The sequence below is a fragment of the Calypte anna genome, chromosome 17 (genome assembly GCF_003957555.1).
Source record: "Calypte anna isolate BGI_N300 chromosome 17, bCalAnn1_v1.p, whole genome shotgun sequence".
Taxonomy (NCBI): Eukaryota; Metazoa; Chordata; class Aves; order Apodiformes; family Trochilidae; genus Calypte; species Calypte anna.
Window position 1 is genome coordinate 5,868,534 of NC_044262.1, and position 21,147 is coordinate 5,889,680.

General features: G+C 60.0%; 2 protein-coding genes across 2 annotated transcripts in view; one reads left to right on the plus strand and one right to left on the minus strand.

Annotated features, from left to right (window-relative positions):
• ABCA2 (ATP binding cassette subfamily A member 2) overlaps nt 1–15,277 on the minus strand; it is a 32,297-nt gene extending 17,020 nt beyond the window's left edge. Inside the window, 22 exon segments of the mRNA XM_030460945.1 lie at nt 57–247; nt 536–650; nt 1,266–1,368; nt 1,449–1,622; nt 2,013–2,109; nt 2,382–2,549; nt 2,809–2,937; nt 3,189–3,323; nt 3,325–3,374; nt 3,528–3,561; nt 3,563–3,635; nt 3,637–3,863; nt 4,480–4,698; nt 4,785–4,970; nt 5,420–5,524; nt 5,768–5,821; nt 5,823–5,896; nt 6,105–6,271; nt 6,488–6,599; nt 8,034–8,036; nt 8,899–8,992; nt 15,076–15,277. Coding sequence (XP_030316805.1) covers nt 57–247; nt 536–650; nt 1,266–1,368; nt 1,449–1,622; nt 2,013–2,109; nt 2,382–2,549; nt 2,809–2,937; nt 3,189–3,323; nt 3,325–3,374; nt 3,528–3,561; nt 3,563–3,635; nt 3,637–3,863; nt 4,480–4,698; nt 4,785–4,970; nt 5,420–5,524; nt 5,768–5,821; nt 5,823–5,896; nt 6,105–6,271; nt 6,488–6,599; nt 8,034–8,036; nt 8,899–8,992; nt 15,076–15,141 — 2,576 coding nt within the window. The 5' untranslated portion in view covers nt 15,142–15,277.
• A 2,991-nt stretch (nt 15,278–18,268) lies between these two features.
• FUT7 (fucosyltransferase 7) lies at nt 18,269–20,616 on the plus strand. The gene is made up of 2 exons (XM_008491565.2): nt 18,269–18,334; nt 19,290–20,616. Exon 2 carries the CDS (start codon nt 19,334–19,336, stop codon nt 20,366–20,368), a length of 1,035 nt encoding a protein of 344 aa, XP_008489787.2. The 5' UTR covers nt 18,269–18,334; nt 19,290–19,333; the 3' UTR covers nt 20,369–20,616.
• The last annotated feature ends 531 nt before the right edge of the window (nt 20,617–21,147 follow it).

Here is a 21,147-nt window from a genome sequence, read left to right on the forward strand (position 1 = left end):
AGGACCCCAGCACTGTCCATGTCCCTTCACCCCATGGAAGGGACCAGGAAGCTCACCAGAACATGATGGTGGCTACTGCATAGATGGCAAGGAAGAGCCAGATGATGAGGACATCACTGTGCATCAGGACCTTGCCGTACTTGAGGATGGCAGTGAGCGCCGTGACCGAGATGGAGAGCTGGACAAAGCCAGTGATGAACCACGCCACCCAGTGCACTGCATTGTTCAAGCCCATCATCTTCATCACCTGTGAGGCCAAAGCTGCTGAGTGGGGCTGTCCCCTGCCCCACACATCCCTGCTGCCTCGGTTGCTGGCTGAGAGAGCAACGGGCAGCATGAAAGGGGGAGATGGGGGCTGCTGGGAGCAGTCAGGCCACAGCACCCTGTGCCAGGGTGCAAAATGGGCTCAGCTCCCTCTGGCACTGGAGAGACTCAGAAGGACCAGCTCAGCCCAGGGATGTGGGATCTGCACCTGCCCCAGCTCATGCACCCCAGATGCCAGCACCCCCCCAGGGACCTCTCCCACCATCCCCACCTCTTTCAGGCGATGCTCCTTCTCTGTTACAATGTGCTGGATCATCATGGCCACTGAGTAGACCCAGGAGATAACCATGCACAGGGGCATCATGTGCTCGATGACAAAGAGAAAGCTGGTGGAGGAAAAGCTGGGTGGTGGCACCACCACAGAGACCCAAGGGAGACCCCTGGGGCACAGGGCAGCAGAGGAGTTCTCCCACCACCCAGGACAACCAGTGCTCTGGGGTCCAGCACCTGCACAGTGGCCTGACAGAGCTTCTCCAATGAGCCCATAGGACAACCTGGAGTCCTGGCAGGCAAGCAGGCAGCAGCCCTGGGCTCAACCCAGTGCCCTGCCAACCCTGCTGTGGATAAGGCTCTATCCACTCTCCTGCCCTGGAGGGATGGAAGCTCTGGGACTTCTCCAGGCGCTTTCTCCAAACCACTGTGTTCAGTAACCACAGACACCCCCATGTGCCATCCATTGACCACACTCCTCTGGTACTCCCCAAGTCCTTCAGTCTTCAAGACACCTCCCAGCCATGAACTCCTCACTTCAGCTGGAAACTGGGCACAAAATCTTTCCCCTGCTTGTTCCTGGTGGCCCAAGAAACAGGGCTTAACTGCTTTCTCATCACTCCCTGTCTCTCAGCCCCCCAAACTCGTCCTCTTTTCCCAGCAGAGACATCCTGGCCTGTAAAGGGTAAGAGGAAAGGTCCTGCCCACCCTGCCCACATGGTGTTACTCACTCATCCCGGGTATAACACGGATATGGGAACATCTGCACATAGTTGCCGGGCTCCACCACATCGTGGCCAACAAAGGTGTTGATGAGGGCACGTTCCATCATGTCTGAGGAGGAGGAGAGGCCAAGCTGAGCAGGCAGTGCAGGCAGGGGCCATGGGCAGCTGTGCCATGGAACTGGCACTCACCCTGGATCCAGACAAAGCCATAGAGGAAGTAGAAGCGGCCACCGGTGTTGGGGCCAGGCCGCCAGTAGGCCCGGCGGATCTCATTGGTCTTCTCCGTGAAGCTGGAATTCTGTCGGATCTTGTACATGACATGAGGGGGCAAGGAGCCATCCTTGTTGGTCTGGAAGATGACACCTGTGGGCAGCAGAGAGGCAGGGAGCACCACAGGAAGCAGCCACACCAGCTGGCCTGCAGTGACCCGCAGGGATGTGGAGGGTTTGAGGGCACCCAAGGGCACCACCAGTGCTGCCATGGATGAGGAGGGTGGGCATGGCCCTGGCATAGGGTGTGAGGGCACAGGGACAGTAGGCAGCAGCACTGGGAGAGCCAGGACAACAGCAGGGCATTGTGCCTGGTGTGGCTTGGCCAGGGACAGAGGACAGGAACTGCGAGATCCTTGGTCCACTCATCCACCCAACACATGCACTGAGGCAGCCACATTCCAGAGTCAGGAGCCCTGAGCACAGCTCAAGAAGGACAGGGGTTCAGGGACCTCTGCAAAGAGACTGGTTCCCAGGGACATACTGGCAAAGACTGTGACATTGTCCTGGTAGGCCTGGTTCAATGTGTAGTTGACGATGCTCTCCTCATCTGGGAACCCTTTGAAGACATCCACACTGACCTGGTGAGGGGGAAAGACTGGTGAGACCCCCCTAACCCTGGTGGGTCTGGCAAGCAAACCCTGCACAAAGTGCAGCCTGGGCCACCCACAGCCACCCTGGAGCCCTGAAACCCAACAGTGAGGATCCCAGAGCTCTTGGCACTGCAGAAGCCACAAACTCCTCCTTAAGGAGGTCTGAGTGGACCTGACCCATTCCCAGCCCCACAGAGCCCATCTGTTAGCACTGGGTGCTGCTTCAGCACCCATGTTCACACGAGTGGGCACAATCTCACCTTATCCATGAAGTGGACCCAGCCACAGGCAGCATTGTCAATGGCATCCAGCTGCTGGAGCAGGACGCTGGCGTTGGGCAGGGAGAAGTTGCCATTGAGGAAATTATGAAGAACGTCACTGTCTGAGACATTCAGGATCTCTGGGTGCTTGTGGAGGTCAGCAGTGAACTGGGACAGGGAGACACAAGAGGGAGAAGTTGGGGTACACCTGCAGCCCCCTGCTCTCCCTCATGGACACAGATGGGACTCAAGGCTCCTTGTGGGAATGGTGAGACAGCATTCACACAACCAACCAGACTGATCCTTGCAAACGCAGGGTGAAGAGCAAGAGGTTTCTTTATATGAAGAAGCCACAAGGTGCCTGGGGGGGTAGGACACCCCTGGGGCAGTAAAGCTCTGGCAGACCCTGTCCCCAGCCCTCTCCTACCTGCTGGAGCCAGCGCATGCGTCTCTGCAGCCGACCCTCCTCCAGGTAGGCACGGATCTCAGGGGAGATGTTCAGCCAGGCCTTGGCATAGTGGGTGACATTGCCCACGAAGGCAAAGGTCTCATTGGCCTGGGGAGGAGGAAGGTCACACAGCAGGAAGAGGCAGGGGCTCCCATGCTCTCCAGGGTGGCTAACAGCCATGGAGGTACCTGCCCACCTCCCAACAGGCATCACTATCCCAACTGGAGCCAGGACACCCGCCTGGCACCTGGCCCCTTCCTTCCTCCCCACCTAGCCCTAGACTCATTCCTCTCAGCACATTTCCCTTGGTGGGAAAGAAAGGACAAGGGTCCTGACCTGTCCTGTCCTGACACTCTCACCTTCAGGATGACCTTGTCTACTTCGGTGCCCACAGGTGCATAGAGGATTTTGGGGTTGCTGGTCATCAGGTGCACGAGGAGGCCCAGGTTTCGCTGCTCCTTGCTTGTGTGAAGCCCAGTGAATCTCATGTTGCCCCTGCTTCAGAGCCTCGGGCTCGATTGTCCTGCAAAGGGCACCAGCGCCAACTCCACCCCCAGCCCTCACCCCTGCCCAGGAGCAGATTTCACACCAAAATCCCAGTGTGGTGCTGCCCAGCACAGGGGAGCTCCTTGACTGGCTGGCAGACAGCACAACCCTGTCCTGACCAGAATCTGTCGCTGTCCCTCGGGGTTCCTTACCAGGTTGGTTGCCGCAGAGGATGGGCTGCAGGCCCAGCCCAGAGCTGCACAAATGCTGAGAACTGTCCCTGGGAGTTGTCACCACCAGCAGAGCCCCCCCCAGTCCCCCTCTTCCTCTGCCGTGGCATTGGTGGCCGTGGCATTGGTGCTGGCCCAGCCAGTGCTGTTGGCAGTGGGTGGGGGGGCCTTGCTGGCACAGGCTCCCCTGGGTAGCAGCTTGGCCAGTGCTGAGAGGATGTCCACATCCCGGAGAACCTTCTCCATCTCCACCAAATCCTCCAGGAGGGCACGGAGGCGGTGCTGGGCAGCCGTGCTGTTCACCTCGTCCAGTTTCAGCTGTGAGGATGATGGTGTGGGCAAGGAATGAGCTGAGTCAACAGGGCTCTGCTCCTCAGAAGGAGGGGACCAAATGGGACCCCAAGCAGTAGCACGTTGGCTTCCTTGGCTAAAGGTTGGAGCTGTGCCCAGCTGGGGCCCTGGACTCACTCCTGTGCATTTGTCACTATCAGGAAGTGGGAATGCAGGCAAATGTTGGCAGAGTCTTGTTAGGGGATATGAGATGTTTCTCAGGCAGTAGAGGGTGGTCTTCTGTGACCACAAGGGACATATCAGACTTGTGTGGGGACAAGGAGGGGGACCTCTGAGCCAGCCTTGGGGAGCAGTGCCACTAGGGATGCTAACAGTCCCAGGGAGCGGAGACTGCAGGAATACAGTTGGAGGATGCTGAGGACACCCTGACCTATTCAGCGGGCAGTGTCTGGTGGGTGCCAGGAGAAGGCATCACCTGGAGTCCCCCCATGGGCTGAGCAGGGGGTGCCCCATGTAAAGAGGTGACCAAGAGGGTCAAGGCCATGTCACAGAGTCCCCCCATCTCCCCACACCCCTCAGTGAGCAGGCAGACGCTGCTCAGGACATGTGCCTGGTCCATGAGCTCCCCCAGCCCCACTCTCACCCTGCTGGCAATCTTGGGGGTGTCCATCTGGTTCCTCAGCTCGGTGGCCAGCTGGCTGAAGCGCTGCTGACGAGTGCCCTGGGTGCCATTGCAGGCCAGCACCCGGTACGCCTGCAGCAGAGGCTGCTGCCTGGGGGCAACATGCAGGAGCCTGTGCAGCCCCCCTGCACCCTGCTCACACGTCAGCTGCTCCAGCACCGGCCCAGTGAAGAGGACATGCTGAGGGGTAAGGAGACACGGGGTGAGCTCGAGGCACAAGGGCACCAAGGCACAGCCCGCACTGTTTTGCCTCCCCAGGCACTAACCTCCATCTCAGTGATGAAAGCCTGGGGGCTACTGGAGGCAGTGGGTGCTGGGGTGGTACCAGCAAGGCCCAGAGCCTGGGAGAGCAGGTGGAGCAGTGATGGCCGCCGTGGGGCTGTCACCGGGTCCCGTAGTGCCCTGTGGACCAGCCCATCCTGCAGGCTCCTCCAGCTGCTGGGCAGGCTCTTCTGCAAGAGGTGAGGCTGGTACTGGAGGGGGCTGCCTGAGGTCCCCCTCTGTGTGTGCCCCCAAGCACCCCTGAACAACCCCACAGAACCCCAGTCCATGGTCCCCATGGGGAGGAGAAGGAAGAGACATGCAGATGGGAGGACGATGGGTCTCCATCCACAGGAAGAAACAAGGAGATTGTTCCCTCTACAGCCACTATATCCAGGCAGTGCCATCACACACTGCAATGCAAAACTGAGGCACAGGCACTGGTGTACCTCAAACCACTGGAGGAACTGGTGGAAGCACTGGGATGGGACCCAGTCACCCTTGCTGTTGCTCTGTCCACCCAACATCCTGTCACATCCCCTCTGCTGGGATGGGCACCCCAGATCACCCTGTGGTGGGATGTGGAGGGGATGCTGAGGACAAGCTTTGCTCCACCATATCCCCTGGAATCACTCCTCACCTCCAAGTGTGTGATCTTCTCACTGGGGCCAAACTCATCCCACAGCTCTCGCTCATGGGTATCATCAGGTACCAAAGGAAAGGAACCAAAAAACAGGCGGTACACCTGCAGCAGGGACAGGAGTGGGGCTGCTGAGTGTGCCAGGAATGGGGACACCTGTTTGCCCAGCAATACCCCAAACATGGAGTAGCAGGGCAGGGCGAGTCCTGGACAGGTACCCACCAACTCCCCCTCTGTGGGGCTGGTGGTCAGGGCTCAGCCTGGGTCAGGACTTATCCATTTGCAAAGTCTGGCCCTGCAGCACTGTGCAGTCACCCACCACCCCCCTTCACACCCATCACCACCCACCTCCTGTGGGTTGATGCTGGAGCCCAGGAGAAGCTCGGCCGTGCTGTTGGGGAGGGGACAGGTTCTGCATCAGGAAACGGTGCAGCTCACCTTGGTCCTTGGCTGCCCATGCCAGTGTGAAACCAGACCCTGGCGAAGAGCAAGGCAGGGGGGTCAGAGCAGCTCACCAGTACCAGGAGCAGGGCAGAGCCCCACACAGGGACATGTCCTGCCCAGCCACACTGCAACGTGGGACAGTGGCAGCACTGCCATGTTCCATCACGTCACGGGGTGCCTGGCAGGTGAGTATCTCCATCCCAGCCTGTGTGCAGTGGGGCAGGGGCAGGATGCAGCCCACCTGGCTGGTTGCTGAAGTGGGACTGTGTAGAGCTGGGCTCACTGCTGCTGAGAGCCTCCAGGCGCCGACGCAGTGACTCCAGCTCCTCCTCCAGGCCTGGGTGTTGTGGGTCAAAGAGGCTGCTCTGCTCCACCGCTTCATTGAGATGCTCCAGGAGCTGGGTCACCCTGTGAGAGCCCAGCACCACCCTGGCTTCAGCCCATGGGGGAACGGGTTGAGGTATCCCCTGCACCCCAGGGATACAGCGCTCTGTACCCAAGCTCTCCAGGGGCACAGGCTCCTGCCTTGTTCCTGGTGTGGCAATGCCCGGGTGGGAAGGAGCAGGCTGTGCACGCGAGCATGAAGGGCAGGAGAAGGAAGGCAAGGGGAGTTGGAATACTCACGTGGAGTTGGAATACTGGAGGAAGCCAAACTCATCACGCTGACCGTCAGGGCACAGGGACTGCATGACAGGCAGGATCCCAGCTGAGGTGAGTGGGGCCGCCGTGTAGAAGGCTGGAGCCAGCAAGAGAGTGGCCAAGGAGGACGCCAAGGAAGGTATGGGCAGGGAGGAAGAAGAGGTGTGGGGAGCAGGGGGAGGCAGGGGCCACCGGAGAGACAGACACTCAGTTCAGAGAAGTGGGAGCCCCGCGGGAGGTTGGCGGCCGTCAGCAGAAGTCTGCAGCTTCCCCACCAAGGTTGTCCCCAGACAAGGCCTCTTGGGGCTGTAGGCAGCTCCTGCCACCCCGGCTCCTGCTCTCTTGCCCCTGCCTGCTCCCCCCTTGGGTAATGGGTCCCTCCCAGCCCAGGACAATGCTGACTTCTGCTGCTTGTCCCATGCCGACCATCAACCTCCCCTGGCCTCTCTCAGCCCCTCTTGTTAGTAACCTCAGAGCCACTGCTGGATCTTCAGAGGAAGAGAAGGAAGAGGACGAGTACAGCAGGGAAAACAGAGCTGTCACCCACAGACCCTCAAGGCCCCAGCCCCCCCTGCCCAGCTGCCCTGACGAGTGGCTGCTGGAGGTGGAAATGGAAACACAGAGAGAGGAGATGGAAAAAATGAGGAGCAGCAAAGGGACAGAAAGTCTTTCCCCCCCCTGCCAGTGCTGAGCCATGGTCCCTGCTGGGGTCTTTCCATGTCCTTTCCCAGGGAAGGGCAAGCCCAGAAGGGCTCTGAGGGGGACAGCCAGAGGTTGTCACAAGGCAAAGTCCCAGTTCTCACCCATGAGAACATGGTGGCCCCATGGTTAGAGGCAGATGAGTGCTGTTAGCACAGCCACAACAGGCAGGGGCTGGTGAAGATGGGCTGGGACAGGGACAGCCCAGAGGAGGCAGGGACATGTAGCAGGGAATGGGCCAGCAGAGATGGCGGTGGCCATGCCATGCTTTGGTGGCATGGGTGACATCTTACAGGCCTCCAGGCTCCTAGCAGTGCCTGGCTTGTCCTGGCTGCCAGGGGCCACAACAGAGACCCAATTATGGTGCAGAGGTGGGAGTTATCTCCAACCTGTTGGGGACCAGCTGCAGTGGGTGACAGGCAAGAGTGGGTGACCAGAGGCCACCACATAGGTGCCAGCACTCAGCATGGTCTGCCCCAGGACAGAGGAAAGAAGGGCTAAGGACAAGCCTCCACCTGACCTAGAGAGGCCTCTGCAGCCTGGAAGGATGGGGACATCACTGCTGGTGGCCCCAACACCAGGGGAACCCAGCATTGCCTCCTTGGTGTGGCCACCACCACCTCAGTGGGGACCCACCATGGGGACAAGCAGGCAGGGCTCACACTGCACTGTCCAAGCTCAAGTTCACCAGCCCCAGAGGAAGGTGAGGTGGTTACAGAGGTGTGTATTAGGCCAGAGTGAGTTGATCTAAACCAGGCTCTTTCTCCCCAAAACACGGAGCTGGCAGAGGCAGGGGAAGGGGGGGAAGCACCCACCCACCCCACCAACTTACAGACTGGCGCATGCAGTAGAGGCATGGAAGGCAGACAGGCAGGGGAGATGGTGGGAAAGAAAAAGAAAACGTGAGCAAAAAAGAAAGAAAAAACAAACCAAAAAAATCACACAACACAGAGCAGACGTCAGTGCCAGGGCAGGAACCAGGGCAGCCAAGCCTGTGCTGGCAGCTGGGCTCTCTCTCTCTCCTTGGTATGTGCTGAAACACAGGCTTGGACCATTATTACATTGGGTCACAGCTGTGGCTGGTCCCCAGCATCTCCCCCTGGCCCCACCATGCCAGGGCACTGGCCAGGGTGGGTGTCCCACGGGGTGTTGATGTCACACAGAGCCCGTGGCAGCCAACAGCTCCACTCCACCACCTCCCAGTGGCACAGCCTGCAGGCACTGGAGCTGCAGCCCCACCCAGAGATCCAGCTGCACACCTCTGGGAGCCCCCAGCTCTGGGGCCATTACTTTGTCACCTTCCCAAGGCCCCAGAGTCACACCACACCCAGGCATGGGGCTCCACACAGTGCATTTTCCCCCACAGCAACCCATGGAGCTGGTGATCCCTTCCCAGCACCACCCCAGGTGCTCCCTGAGCACTCTGGGGACCATGGCTGTCCTAGTCCCATCCAGCTTCACCTCCCCTTTTCCCTCACTAAATGTCCCTATGAATGGCAGTGACAGGCTGGTCGGTGCTGCCACCCCAGGGGAGACAACCCCCACTGGAAATTACACTGACTCTCTGATCCCTCTGTGCCTGCCCCACTAACCCCTGCCCCGTGCTATGTCCCTCAAAAAGCCCCTCTGGGTCCCCACCAGGTGTCACAGTGTGCCCCAAGGCTGTGCCCTATGGACAGCACCCTGCTGGCACTCACCTTCCTTCACAGGGATGGTTGGCTTCTTCTGTCGCAGCCCCAGGAGGATGAAGAAGAGCACCAAGGGGATGAAGATCTCAAAGGCCAGCACCCACTGGGGACAACACAAAGCAGAGGGATTGTGATGCTTGGGGTCAGGACTCAGCTGCCAAGGAGAGAGCACGAGCAGGGTCCCCAGGGCACTAGTGTCCATGCCCGTGTCTTGCAGGTGTCTGGTGGCACTGATCAGCTCAACCAGAGGCACAGGAGGCTCTGGGCAGACAAGGATCTCCTGCTTGCCCCTGCCTGCACCCTGCCTGCTCTGTCCTGCCCAGGGCACCTTGAAACAGAAGGTACCCCAGGGAGATGTGCTGCTACATCACACACATGGGGTACCAGGGCTGCAGCCCAGCCCCCAGTCACTGGGGCTGCCAGGGGAGGTAACACTGGCAAAGAGCTGCAGGTCCCCATCCTGGCACTGCCTCACAGCTGGTAGCTGCATGGCACAATGTCCCCCTGCCACTCATGCCACTGCTGGGTCTTGCTGTGGGGCTACACAGGGGACAGACCCTGCAGGGAGGGGCGGTGAGGTCCCAGCACCCCCTCTGTGCCCGCCTAGAAGGTAACAGACTTGCAGGATTTCCACTGGTGGCATATGACAAATCACAGCAAATCCCCAGGAATCCCTGACACCAATCCCATAGGATGCCCAGGCTAGGCTCCATGCCCAGAGGCCCTGGGGATGGGCACTGGTGCCTGCCACCACAGGGGCACCCAGCACACCCAGGCATGCTGCCAGCACAGCTGCTGGCACTGTGTATGCCCAGGCCACATCACAGCCCCTGCTGCTGAGCGGAGAGGAACGAGTGTAGGTGAGGAAACTGAGGCACAGGGTGAGGTGAGCCAACCTCAGCTCACTTCAGGGCGACATCAGACCCCTGGACCCACTGCCACACACAGGCAGGGCAAGCCCCAGCTCTGCTGCCAGGAAGGTGCCCACTGTAGCACCAGCCTGGTCCCCTGAAGTGACCAAGCACTGGCAGCAGGAAGAGAGGGCTTTAAAATTACAGGGGCTGCCCAGAAGGACTCAGTTGGCAGCAGGTGACAGGATCAGGCTCTACAGTCCCCAGCAGCATCACCTCCACACTGGCCTCACCCAAAGGTTGCAAATGCTCTGTCAGGAAGTCCCAGAAGTCGCAAACAGCAGTGAGCAGAGGGACCCACAAGCCTGGATCTCTGCCCCAGCTGTGGCACTCCTGCAGGCACCACAGTTGGCAGGGCTACAGGACAGGTATGGCTGCACCCATGGGTGCCCCCAGTGCTGCCCTCCCCACCTCCAGAGGTGCTGATTTTGGGGGAGGCAGAGAATAAGAGCTGGAGGGGCTGGCATCAGTGGGCACCTCAGGAGCAGCAGCAGGGAATCCTCATCTGTCTGGCACCACTGGTCCCAGACAGTCCCTGGTGTCACTGTTCCTGCTTTGGTGAGGTGGCAAGGGACACCCTGACACACTCTGTCCTGCACTTGCTGCTGTCCCCACCCCCTGCCTGTTTACCAGACACACAATTGGCCTCTGTGCCCAAGCACATGTGGGACCATCCTCCCACACCCACGCCGGGCAGTACCAGGCTCCCTTGGGGACTGCTGGGCCGTTGGTGGCAGCAGGAGGGACCTGCTGGTTATTTATTTTTTTGAAGTGGGTCATTGACCTTTTGCTGCTCTCCGTCCCCAGAGATGCCCCCACACACACTTCCCTGACCCCTCCTGCATCACCATGTACCCCAATGGCAGGACTGGCTGTCCCACACACCCAGGGGTTACAGGGTGATGGACAGACATGGTGAGCTCACCAGCAAACACTCTGGGACTGATCCTGCCCCTCTGGTCCCCAGGGATCCCCTGCAGGGGCTACCCAGTGTTGAGAAGGGGGCAGGAGGATGTTGTCCTAAGGGAGCCCTCCTGGTATGGCACCCAACAGGGACACTTGACACTGGAACATGCTGGGGATGGCAGGGTCCCAGCTGGCAGGTGCAGAACACTAAGGGGCATTTTGGGATGGTGTGGGGAAACAAAGGGAGGGCAATGACCAGGATCCCAGTGGCTAGGAATTTTTTGGGGAGGATACTGTAAGAGGAGAGGGACGAGGAGAAGGGAAGGGTTGGTGCCATGTGGGCACTGCCATGTGGGACTTGCTGCAGTCTGTCCTGGCAGTGGCAGAGCTGGGCCAGAGGGATCCATTCCATTCACACATCCCCCAGCACACCTTCACCTCACGAGGCTGAAAGGGTGAGCAGGATGAGGCCATGGGTGCTCCTTGGGTTTGCATGGTGCTGGGTACTTGCCTGTCCCCTCTGTCACCTCCCCAGATGGCAGGGAGTGTGCCTGTTAGACCCCACATTCAGCCCTGCCACCACACTGCTTGATCCTGTCTGACTCCCCCAGCAAGGGAGGCAGAGCTTGGCAGGTACTGGCCCCTGTCAGAGGGACACTCAGCTCCAGAACAGCAGCTCCATGCCTGGGACCACCCTCTGTCATTCCAGCAGCTGGGGCAGGGGTGCTGTGAGAAGGATGAGCACTGAACAGCCCCAGCATGAGGCAGCAGCAGCCTGGGACTCACAGTTCTCACTCCAGGCTGAAAGCATCAACAAGCCCCACAGGATACAGCAAGGGCAAGCAGCCCCATGTCTCACCATGCCCAGGCTCCAGCCTGCACCAGGAGCAGCCAGGAGACATGCTGAAGCCACAGGCCATGCGCTTTGGCAGGACACCTCTGCTGGCATCCCCAGGGCAGGGCTGCATGGATGCCCCAACAGCCCAGCTGGGTGCTTCCTATGGAAGCAGCTCCCTACATCACTTGCCACCTCCCAGATCCACTCCATCCCTCCTGCCTGCTCCCAGAAATGCTTCCAAGGCTGTGTCCATTGTCTATGGTCAGCATGGCCTCACAGAGGAGCAGCTGCTCTCACTTTTTCTCAGTCCAAATTGTGCCTGTCACCTCTTGTCCCACTGCCACCTATCCCAAAAAAGGGCACCTTACCACACCTCAAACACTGCTGGCATGGCATGGCATGGCATGGCATGGCATGGCATGGCATGGCATGGCATGGCAGCTGGGGGGGACATGCATTGGGGAAGCCGGAGGAGGATGAAATTCCCCTGGGATTTGCCAACACCTCTCCTGAGCCCAGTACCACTATGCCAGAGCAGGAAGGCCAGAAGGAGCAGGGCACAGCTCTCCCTGTGCCATCCCTACAGTGCTGTGTCAGCTGGACACCAGTGTGCCAGGCCAAGGGGGACACACCAGCAGCACTGCCTGGTCAGCACTCTGGCACAAAGCACTGGGACTTGGCCAACCTCCTGCTGGCACCAGGTGCTCATCCTGAGAGCAAGTGGGATACCCCAGAGCCTCTCCCCATGGGCAGGGAGTGAGGCAGAGCCCTGCAGGAACAGTGATTCACAGCCCTCTGGGCCACCAGTCACTCTGCAACAGTAGCCCCCACAGCCATCCTGTGAGTAAGAGTCCACAGGGACACAGGCACACATGCCAAGCCTGTGCACATCCCCCCTGTGCCAGCTGCCAACAGCAAGGGGGAAAAGAGCACCCTGAGGGGTCAGCACCAGCCCCATCAGTTCTTGCTGGAGGATCTGGCACCAACACTCACCACAGAGCCTGGCAGAGCCTGGAACGGGGGACCCTGCCCCCCAGGGACTCTGTGCCCTGGCACAGGCACTGCTGCAGCAGGACCCCATGCTGGGCGAGCCCTGCCATACCCCAAATTCCAGTCTTTCTTATTTTGCAGGCATGGAAAGCTTCACTCCCAGCAGCCAGGGAGGAAGGGGCAGACCTGCCAGGACAGCTTCTGTTGCAGTGGGAGCTTCCCAGCTCTTGGCCAAGGAACAGAAAACACAGAACTGCACAAACCTCTTTCCCTGCCCCATGTGCACCCTCCCCCTACCCCAGGGTCTGTACCACGGCACCCCAATGACACACTGTGACACCAAAACACCATCTGGAGCCCCAGCTCCTGCTCGTTGTTCCCCTGAAAGAGCTCCAGACTGCCAACACTGCCCTGGGGCCATCCCAAACCCAGAAGCACACTTCCATACCCACCACTTCAGAGCTGGGAGCTCCAGCTGTGGTTACCTTCCCTTCCCAAACCCGTGGGCAAGGGAGAGCCACAGGAAAGGCAGCTGAGCACCCCGAGATGTGCCTGCCCTAACTTTTGAGATATCACCTGTTCATTTCACATCCAACATGGCTTTAAACCAGCAACCACGAGTAATCTGGGAGACCATCCCTTAAGATGCTCACAACAGAGCTCACCCCCACCCCAGCAGAGACAAGGTGACAGATGCTGCACAGCCTGTACCACCCAGGGGAGACTCATGCTGGGGAATACACTCACAGGCAGCCAGGGATGAGATGCTGAGACTGGGCTCCAGCACAGGGCTTGGCTCTGCCCTGCCCAGCCAGCACTGGCAGCCCTGCTCTTGGGCCACACTCTTGCAGGAGCAGGCAGGGTGATGTCTCCTGCACAGACAGGGAATGTGAGGTGACCATGGCACTTGCACCCAGCAGGAACATGAGGAACTAAGTGACACACCCAGGGCACACACATCCTCAGGCATGACTGCCCCAAGGTCTGCACCAAATCCACCTGTGAACACTCCCAGCACAAGGTCCTGACACTGGCACACTGCATGCCCCCTCCACATGCAGCGTTGCTGGGTGAATGAGGAGGTGCTGGTCCTTCCCCTGCCACCCACCTGCAGCAGGAAGGGCACTCCAAGACAGTCTCCACATACAGGGGTGTCAGAGCCTGGGCTCCTCATCCTGATGCAGCTGCAGGTCCCTGCACTGGACTCACCCACTGCCAGTGGGGCTGGAGAGGGACAGGGAGAAACAAGCCCCCAAAAGACTGTGGTCTGTGAGCCCACCAGTCATGGCAGCCAGGCCTGGGTCAGTTGCCAAGGGCTGGCAGATGCCAGGCTGTAGCTGTGCCAGCTGGATCACGCTGTCAAGCAGGGGTCTGTGACACACTGGTGCCACACAGCCCCTTGTTGTGGCCATGCAGCTCTGCTTGGGGTGAGAAGCAGGGATGACTCAGCCGCAGAACATCATCCCCCTCATCCATTTTGGGGGCACTGGGGCTGCCCGTGCAGCAGGGACCTGTCTGCAACAGGGGCCTCAGCACAGCTCTGCCCATGCCATCCCCTGCCTGCCCCGAGCCCAGGGGGTATCCAGCTGCAGGGGCAGAGCAGGCCCTGATGCTGGCAGGCTGCTGGTGTGGGAAAGCCGGCTGGATATTTTGGAGGGGGAAGAGGAGATTGTCAGATTGTGAGCAGCAGCTCGCTCCCCTCCCCCGCCCTCCAAAAATAACCGGCTCGGGGCACCCGGTGCACCCATCCCCCTGCCCACCCTGCTGCCGGTCCCTACGGGCAGGGGTCTCTCCAGAGTGGGGGTCCCTCCCTCCCACCCAGCGGGATCTGGCAGGGCAGCGCTGCAAGGAGCAGCCAGGCAGTAGGGGCCTGGGACAAATCCTGCCTCCTCTGCCAGCCCCCGGGACCCCCCGCGTTCCCCTGGAGCAGGAATAATTCCCCTCCAGTCCACGGAGGAGACAGCTCTGCCCCACATGTGATTTGGAAACCTATTTATAGCCTACGGATACCGAAGGTGCGCGCAAAGCTCTCCGAGGGATGGCGGGGCTGACAAGTGCCAGAGCGGGCCGAGATGCTGCACAGGGCGGAGAGCTGGGTGGCAGACAGCACCCTGACCGCGGCCATGGGCCCCTCCAAAGGCGCCAGGCCAGGGCGGCACCAGCGGAACCGGGGGGCAGCGGCAGGGGGACTCCGCTGTCGCCGGCCCCCGAGGGGCGCAGCCGGGCAGGGGCGGGGGGCGTGGCGGGGCCTTCCCGGCCTCTCCGGGGGCTCATCCGCGGTCGGCGCCCGCACCCCGCATCCCCGCAGCCACAGGAGAGCGCCCAGCCCCGGGTCTGCACCCTCCGTGCCCCGGGCGGAGGGGAGGACCCACGGGAGTCCCCGGCTCCGCGGGCAGATGGCTCCGCATCCCTCCCGCACCTCCGGCCTGCAGCTCCCCGCGGGCCCCCGTCTCCTGCCCCGCTCGGGGCCTGGCCTTGGCCCCATCGGGGGCTGCAGGGGAGGCTCCGGAACCCCCTGATCCCGCCGCCCTCCGCGCTCACCGGGCTGCGCCGCTTCAGCGTCACGTTCTTCCAGAGCAGGAGATGGAGCTGGTGCAGGAACCCCATGGCCGGGCCGGGCCCAGCCCCGTCGCAGGGGCTCCCCTGGCTCGGATCCGCGGATCACCCGCCGCACACCGCCATACCCCGCCGGGCCGCCGCCGCCTTTGTTGGTAGCAGTCTGGGAAGCAGGGATGGACCGAGTCGGCCCCGTTCTCGGCTTTGGCTGCAGCTCCAGCTTCGGCCCCGTCGAGCCCAGCACGGCACAGCCCTGCGCAGCACCGCCCCCAGCCCGGGGCCACCACCCCTTAAAGGCACCGTGGAGCTAAGACCGGTCGGCCCGTCACGCCCGGCCCGGTTTGGCCCGAGAACCATCGCAGTCGGAGCACCTGAGCCAAAGCCCGGGCCCCACACCCCCAGCTGTGTCCCACTGTCCCGGCCCCTGCCACCCGGGGATCTGCTGCCGTGCGGGGAAGGCTGATGGATCCCTCCGGTCCTCACGGGGATCCACGCCACCTGTATGGGAGCGGGGTACCTGCCTCAGTTCTGGAAAACCTACGGTCCCGAGGACCTGCCCGCCAGAGGCACGGAGAGGCCACCCCTCACCAGGGCCTCCCTTCCATCACTGCTCATCCAGCACAGACTGGGGAGGTTGGAATGTGAGGGTGACATCACTGTCCCCACATCATGGCTGCTGCTAACCCTCCTCAGGCACAGCCGATGCCACAGAGGAGTGGTGGGGTGTCCACGTGTGTTTTTGGCAGGGAACAGCCTGTCTGCAAAAAGCTCTACCTCCAGCCCATCGGAGAATTGCATTGCCTTGCCTTGACTGCCCTGCCCTGCCCTGCCCTGCCTTGCATTGCCTTGCACTTCCCTTCCCTTCCCTTCCCTTCCCTTCCCTTCCCTTCCCTTCCCTTCCCTTCCCTTCCCTTCCCTTCCCTTCCCTTCCCTTCCCTTCCCTTCCCTTCCCTTCCCTTCCCTTCCCTTCCCTTCCCTTCCCTTCCCTTCCCTTCCCTTCCCTTCCCTTCCCTTCCCTTCCCTTCCTTCTTTTCAACCAGTCACCCATCCCTCCCTCACTTCTTTTCATTCCTCTGGTTCTCTTCATTTACCCACCTGTCCCTCCCTTCTCCCCTGTCCATAGCCCCCTCTCTCCTCCTCCTCCCCTCTCCTCTTGCTATCTCAAACCATCTCCCTCTCCACTCTGCTTCCAGGGACTGTGAATTACTCCTTTGGCTGCCACAGCCCTGAGTGGTGTTGCTAAGGGTGACTGCATTTTGGGTAGGCTCTGTGACAGCTGCCCGGGCACTAACAAAAGCTCCCCTTGTCCTGCCACAAAGTGCCATTATTCACAAAACTCCTGGGTGAAACACTGTGCCAAGGTGAGGGAGGATAAGGGATGCCCAAGGGGACACAGTGGAGGAGAGGCATGGTGTTGTCCTGGCTCCATGCCCTGGGAACTGAGGCTGTTTTGGAGGGGCTACAGGTTGTGTGGGATGGGGTAGGGGCAGCAGAGCTGCCTGGCCTCAACCGGAGTGGGACAGGGGTGGCCAGACTGGATTTTCCACCTGCACCTCACTGGCATTAGTAACCCAAGGTTTGCTGGCTTTTCTCTGGCTTTGGAATACCGGAGACATCTGGTGTCATAGTAAGGTGGGCCACAAAACCCCACAAAGGGCCAGCAGACACAGAGCCAGCAGCATGCCATGGGGCAGCACAGCCCTGGGTAGCAGTGGTCCATCTCCTCCAGGGACCCCTGAGCACCTCTCACAGACCTTCCTTCCATGGTGACCATCTGGGTAGGATCCTCTGGAGACTGCAGCACCCAACCCCACGTCCTGATCCTGTCTGGAATGACCTATGGTTCCACTGCCCCCATGCTGAGGCAGAGCTGTCCCTGCCCCACAGAGTGGCTTTGAGCCTCCAGCACAAGGCTACCACCTCCCTGGCACACAGGGGTCATGGTGCCAGTGGCCGCAATTATTCCCCAGGGCATTGTCCCTGCTGCCAGAGTGCCCTGGGGTGATGTCTACAAGTGCCAGGGAAAAGCTTCCTCCTGCTCCACCATCCACCCTGCATCTCCTGTGGAAAACTTGTGGCTGATGCTGTAACCAGTGCTGTGCTCCATGGAGTGGAACATCCCTGGACCACGTAGCCCCTGTCCCTAGGGCTGTGCAGGGGGACACAGCAATGTGGGCAGTGCTGGCAGCTCTGGCCTGCATCAGGTGAGGCTGCACAGTGCCCAGGACCTGGGCTCTCAGCCACACAGAAGTGCAGAATGGGGGTGAGAAAAGATAACAGGAAACGGGACATGGCTGGGGAGGAAAAAACACCCAGCCCCAGAGCTGCTGTTGGCCTCCCAGGGCTCCCAGGGTGGCACTTGAAACCACAGAGCCCTGCTGCACCCCAGCAGAGTGGCACAGAACTGTGCCCAGCCACTGCCTGGCCCTTTGCCTTGCTGCCAGCACTGCTGCCATCCTTGCTCTGGGATCCAGGCATCTGTCAGGAGCCAAGTGCTGAACCCAGGGTCCCCCAGGGAGTGGTTCGGGGCTCCCATCTCTGCGTGTGCCCCTGCCAGCTGCAGGGACATCACTGTGTGCCACTCTGCTGACTCAGTTTCCTCATCTCTCTCTTCCTCTGCCAGGGCTTTGGGGGAAATTTGGTTCCTGGGCAAAATGCCAGCAGAGGAAAGAACCAGGTGTGTGGCCAGACAGGGAGAGGGACTGGTCTGCAGGAGGCAGCTCTCTGTGCAGACACTGCCAGGGCATTCGTGTGCCTGCTTCCCCTTTCTGCACAAAACGTCCCAGCCAGGGCACGTGCTGGGGTTTGGTGGCACCCAGGAGCTGGTGATGCTGTTTTGGCTGATAGTTTCAGGATGATCCCACACTCAGAAGCCACGGGGCACCCACTCAGCCACAGAATACCCTCCTGGCCATGGGGCATCCCCTGACAGAGCATCCCCTCAGGTATGGGACATGCATCAGCCAGGAGGCACCCACACAGCCATGGAGCACCCACCTAGGCACGCCCTGATGATACAGGGCACACACCCAGCTGTGGGTCCCATTTTTTGTGCATGGCACTGGGGAAGTGCTGGGAGAAGGCTGTGCCAGTGGTTGCATGCAGCAGGAAGGACCCACTGTGGGGTGGGACGAGGCAAAACCACAGAAAAGAGGAAACCCTCAAGTGCCCCAGCCCAGAAGCAGCAGCTGCCCAGGCACACGCACGCTGGCACCTCGCACACCACTGCACCATCCCTTCCATGGTGAGTCTGGGCTCTGCACATGGGGAGAGGGGATGAGAATGGGGTCAGCTCCTGGTGCTCCAGAGTGTGTCCCCCCCAGAGCATCTTTAAAACAGGGGCAGCATCCCCACTGCCAGGGACCCGAAGCTGCTGTCTGTGGTGCAAGGGGCTGGCACAGCTTTCCCAGCCCTCCCTGCTCCCAGTGTCAGGTTTTTCTGAAGCCTAAACTTAGCTCCTGTATTTCAGCAGGACAGATGGAGGGGGGCAAGGCAGGGAGGGGATTTTTCACAGCTAAACTGCAGGAGCTGGAGTGGGAAAGTAAAGCCCTGCTTTCCAGGAGACTCCCAAATTTTTGGAGGAACCAGCAGAGCCCTGGGTGGCAGTGGGGCTTGGGAAGCCAGGGTTTTAACAAAGATTACCTGGGAAATGGGAAACCACCTTCAGTGCTGAACACCGTGGGCAGCCCGTGGGTGCTGAGCCCTGACCCCAGGACCAGCACCACTGAGGGGCTGGAGATGGCAAATGGCAGGAAAGCATCTCAGGGCTGGGGTTCCCATGCTCCTGTGGGCAGTGCCCCAACAAAGGCAGCCCCAAATGGCCCCTGCCCTGCCTGTGGGGAACCAACCATCTGTGACACCCCAAAAAGAAGATATGAGTGTTTGGGACACCGAGGCGGTGAGTTCCCAGCCTGCTGAGCATCCCATGCCTTTGGTGGCTGGGGAGAGCATCCCGAGCTGGGGACAGAACCCCGAGACCAGAGAGAACATCCCAAGGCCAGGAGCTCCCTGCCATCACCACAGGAAGGTGCTGGGGTCCTAAGCCAGAAACTCCAGTCTGGTTCTGAGTGGGTTTTTGCACTTCCCAGTCAGCCCCTGTGACACCCCAGCTCACAGCTCACAGGACCCTCTGTACCCCCCCTTGTTAATCCTGACACATCCTCCCCAGCAAGCCCATGGTGGCCTTTCCTCTCTCCCAGGTGTGGGGTCTGCCACCCCAGAAGGTGACAGCCAGCCTGGCAGCATGCCCCGAGCACCACCCCTGCCACGGGCACTACGGAGCTGGCCCAGTGTGAAGGTCGTGGTCACTTCTGGGCTATTGGTAACCATACTCTGGAACCTGAGTTGCTTCCTCCGACCCTCTGAGGTCTCTAGCAAAGCCCCCAAGCCACTGGTGGTCCTGGTATGGGAATGGCCCTCAAAAGATGTCCCTAATATCAGCAGGGACGTTTGCCATGAGCTGTACAGCATTGCAGGCTGCTGGATCACCACTGAGAAGCAGCTCCTGGGCCAGGCAGATGTGGTGGTGTTCCCCCACACCCAGCTCCAGGCTGGCAAGGACAGGATGCCCAAGGAGAGGCCACCAGGGCAGAACTGGGTGTGGGTGTCCCTGGAGTCCCCCTCCAACACTAAAGCTCTAGCGGGATGGAACCAGACCTTCAACTGGGTGATGACCTACAGGAGGGATTCAGACATCTTCATCCCCTATGGCAAGCTTGTGCCAAACCAGTCAGCCACCATGAACATCCCCACAAAGACTAACTTGGTGTCCTGGGTTATCAGCAACTACCACAGGACTCAGAAAAGAGCTGAAGTCTACAAAAACCTCTCCAGGTACCTCCATGTGAACATATATGGGAAAGCAAACAAAAAGCCACTTTGCAAGGACTGTCTCTTGCCAACTACATCCAAGTCCAAGTTCTACCTGGCCTTTGAAAACTCCATCCACCAGGACTACATCACTGAGAAGCTCTGGAGGAACTCACTCATGGCTGGCACTGTGCCAGTGGTGCTGGGACCTCCCCGGGCCAACTACGAGCAGTTTGTCCCTGCAGACTCCTTCATTCACGTTGATGACTTTGGTTCCCTGGAAGAGTTGGCCACTTTCCTGAAGACCATGAACTCCAGTCAGTACCAGCAGTTCTTTGCCTGGCAGAAGAGGTACAGTGTGAAGCTCTACGCTGACTGGAGGGAGAGGATCTGCACCATCTGCACTGCCTACCCCAGCCTGCCCCGTGGCCATCTCTATCCCAGCCTGGAGAGCTGGTTCTACACCTAGAGTGGGGCTGGTGTCCTGGGACCATAAAGAGGATACTGGGGTCAGGAAGGTGTGGGGAACCTACTGCAAACTGGGATGTGGAAGCTCCAACATCTCCACCCATCCTGGCTGTTGCTACACTGGGACCTTGAGCAACTTCACGTGATTTAATTTCTTGCAAAATTGGACTAATTCCCCCAGACCTGACAATGAGCTACCTCACCAGGGTGCTGGCAGGACGAGAGGGTGATTTGGAAATAAATGACACAGTGCTGCAGAGGCTCAGTCTGTGGTTTATGGGCTAGCAGGGGGATCAGGGCTCCCCAGCATCCCCCTGTGATTTATCCATGTCTCCTCAGCACCTTCTGAGTGGTGAAGCACCAGTGCCAGGAGCCCCTGGTGATGTTTCTGTCTGGGCTGGAGGAGCTAAGCCCGGAGCAGCTCAATGAGGGGGGCAGAACACTGTATCAGGGACTGGGAGCACAGCCCCTGGTCAACCCCTTCCCAGCACAGCAGCACCCATTGCCCCACCCAGCCCCATGGGCATCACCATGTTAGAGGTTGGGTGGGACACCATACACAGACACACAGAATGTTAGGTGTTGAAAAGGACCTCTGGAGATCATCTCATCCAACCGCCCTGCCAGACAGAGCAGGTTCACCTACATCAGTCTGCACAGGATGGGGTCCAGGATTGGGTTTTAATGTCTCCAGAGATGGGAGACTACACCAACTCTCTCTAGGCAGCCTGTTCCAGTGCCCTGTCAAAAAGCAGATTCCTCCAGATGCTCCTGGGAGCA

Excerpts from the sequence above, each read along its gene's own strand:
- FUT7 (XM_008491565.2), top strand. The coding sequence starts at position 19,334 with ATGCCCCGAGCACCACCCCTGCCACGGGCACTACGGAGCTGGCCCAGT.